This window comes from Rhinopithecus bieti, unplaced genomic scaffold (genome assembly GCF_001698545.2).
Source record: "Rhinopithecus bieti isolate Rb0 unplaced genomic scaffold, ASM169854v2 scaffold_29388, whole genome shotgun sequence".
Classification (NCBI taxonomy): Eukaryota; Metazoa; Chordata; class Mammalia; order Primates; family Cercopithecidae; genus Rhinopithecus; species Rhinopithecus bieti.
In genome coordinates this window covers 263453-266317 of record NW_016813389.1, presented here as the reverse complement: position 1 = coordinate 266317, position 2865 = coordinate 263453, and the positions used below count along the sequence as shown (strand labels likewise).

Below are 2865 nucleotides of genomic sequence, written 5' to 3'. Positions count from 1 at the left end.
AAAAAAAAAAAAAAAAAAAAAAAAAGTATGGTTGAGTCTGTATTGAACAGGTAGACGTCTTTTTCTGATCATTACTCCATGGGGGTCCGGGTAGCAATCTCCATGGATACCCAGGGGTGAATGTGTACCCAAATGCCCTTAAGGCAGGAGACAGCACATGTGTTCGGGGGTGAAAGTGGTTTCCACGTGTGTGAATTGGTGAGTGAGGGGACAGTGGTGTGAAAAAGAATAAATGCAAGTGGGTGCGGTGGCTCACGTCTGTAATCCCAGCACTCTGGGAGGCCGAGGCGAGAGGATCATGATGTCAGGAGATCAAGACCATCCTGGTGAAACCCCGTTTCCACTAAAAATACAAAAAATTAGCTGGGCATGGTGGCACACGGTTGTAGTCCCAGCTACTTGGGAGGCTGAGGCAGGAGAATTGCTTGAGCCTGGGAGGCGGGGGTTGCAGTGAGCTGAGATCGCACCACTGCACTCCAGCCTGGGCGACAGAGCGAGACTCCGCCTCAAAAAAAAAAAAAATAAAAAAAAAAAAAAAAAAAGGAAAAAAAAGGCCGGGCGCGGTGGCTCAATCCTGTAATCCCAGCACTTTGGGAGGCCGAGACGGGCGGATCACGAGGTCAGGAGATCGAGACCATCCTGGCTAACACGGTGAAACCCCGTCTCTACTAAAAAAAATACAAAAAATTAGCCGGGCGAGGTAGCGGGCGCCTGTAGTCCCAGCAACTCGGGAGGCTGAGGCAGGAGAATGGCGTAAACCCGGGAGGCGGAGCTTGCAGTGAGCTGAGATCCGGCCACAGCACTCCAGCCTGGGCGGCAGAGCGAGACTCCGTCTCAAAAAAAAAAAAAATAAAGAGAAGAAGAACAAATGCAACCATGAGTAGTGCTATTAGAAAGGAGGAGAGGCAGAGCCCACTTCAAGAGCTTGGGGTTCCTCTGATGATGCAAGGGCAGTTGGAGGAGTTGGTTTGTGGTCCTGGTTAGGAGGCTGAGTGTGATTTCAGACTTGGCAAGTGGGAAGGCAAAGATTCTGCAGGCAGCTTTGGGTATCCTGAGAAAGGTCAGGGCTAGAGACAGGAGAGTTGTGGGCACTGGGATGGGCTGAGGGAGTGGCAGTGAGACCTTGGAGCAGGTGTGTAGAAAGAGAAGGGCAGGAGGAGAGCGGAATCACTTGGAAATGTGTGGGCGAAGGATTACCCAGGTGCGGAGGCAAGAGACTGAAGGCACAAACCATTTCAGTATAATAAAGAAAACAGAATAAGAATAGTCATAATACGAATTAGATATAGAGATGATGATGGACAATTATCAATCATTAGTATAAACATTACTAATCATTAGCTTTTTTTTTTTTTGAGACGGAGTCTCGCTCTGTCGCCCAGGCTGGAGTGCAGTGGCCGGATCTCAGCTCACTGCAAGCTCCGCCTCCCGGGTTTACGCCATTCTCCTGCCTCAGCCTCCGGAGTAGCTGGGACTACAGGCGCCTGCCACTTCACAGGGCTAGTTTTTTGTATTTTTTAGTAGAGACGGGGTTTCACCGTGTTAGCCAGGATGGTCTCAATCTCCTGACCTCGTGATCCGCCCGTCTCGGCCTCCCAAAGTGCTGGGATTACAGGCTTGAGCCACCGCGCCTGGCCATTAGCTTTTTAATATTACTCTTTGTTGCATTACTAATATAACCTAAGAATAACCGGCGGGTTATAGGGTCAGGTGCTAAAGGGACATTGTGAGAAGTGACCTAGAAGGCAAAAGGGGAGCCCTCTGTCATGCCCGCATAAGGGCCGCTTGAGGGTTCCTTGGTCAAGTGGTAATGCTAGTGTCTGGGAAGGCACCCGTTACTTAGCAGACCACGAAAAGGAGTCTCCTTTCCTTGGAGGAGACAGGGATCACTCTGCTCCACCAGCTTCTTGTGGGAGGCTGGATATTATCCAGGCCTGCCCACAGTCATCCGGAGGCCTAAACCCCTCCCTGTGGTGCTGTGCTTCAATGGTTATGCTCCTTGTCCATTTTCATGTTCCTCTAGTACTCCTGGTTTCTCTTTGAAGTTCATAGTAGATAGCAGTAGAAATAGTGAAAGTCTTAAAGTCTTTGATCTTTCGTTTAGTGCATAGAAGAAAATGCTGACGTATGCTGCCTTCCCTCTCTGCTTTGGCTACCTAAAAGGGAAGGGCCCTCTGTCCCATGATCACATGACTTGCTTGACCTTATCAATCACTTGGATGACTCACCCTCCTTACCTTGCCCCCTTTGTTTTGTATGCAGTAAATATCAGCGCGCCCAGCCATTTGGGGCCACTACCGGTCTCTGCGTCTTGGTGGTAGTGGTTCCCCAGGCCCAGCTGTTTTCTCTTTATCTCTTTGTCTTGTGTCTTTATTTCTTACAATCTCTCATCTCCGCACACAGGGAGAACACCCGCTAAGCTCCGTAGGGCTGGACCCTACAGAAATGCCCACATTTACCTCAGGAGTGGCAGGAAGCAGAGAAGCCAGCCAAGCGGGCACAGAAAAAGAGGCAGGAGAGGTCAGCAGGGTGCTGCTGCAAAGAGGCCCTGAGAGGAGCAAGCCCAACGTACCGGTTAAGAGTTCAGTTCAGCTGGGCGCGGTGGCTCAAGCCTGTAATCCCAGCACTTTGGGAGGCCGAGACGGGCGGATCACAAGGTCAGGAGATCGAGACCATCCTGGCGAACACAGTGAAACCCCGTCTCTACTAAAAATACAAAAACTAGCCAGGCGAGGTGGCGGGCGCCTATAGTCCCAACTACTTGGGAGTCTGAGGCAGGAGAATGGCGGGAACCCGGGAGGCGGAGCTTGCAGTGAGCTGAGATCCGGCCACTGCACTCCAGCCTGGGCGACAGAGCAAGACTCC

General features: G+C 51.1%; 1 protein-coding gene across 1 annotated transcript in view; it reads right to left on the bottom strand.

Moving 5' to 3' along the window:
* Positions 1 to 2865, bottom strand: part of SWI5 (SWI5 homologous recombination repair protein) — a 12237-nt gene that overhangs the window by 6034 nt on the left and 3338 nt on the right. Inside the window, 1 exon segment of the mRNA XM_017848177.1 lies at positions 2460 to 2548. Within this exon segment, the coding sequence (XP_017703666.1) occupies positions 2460 to 2548 (89 nt within the window).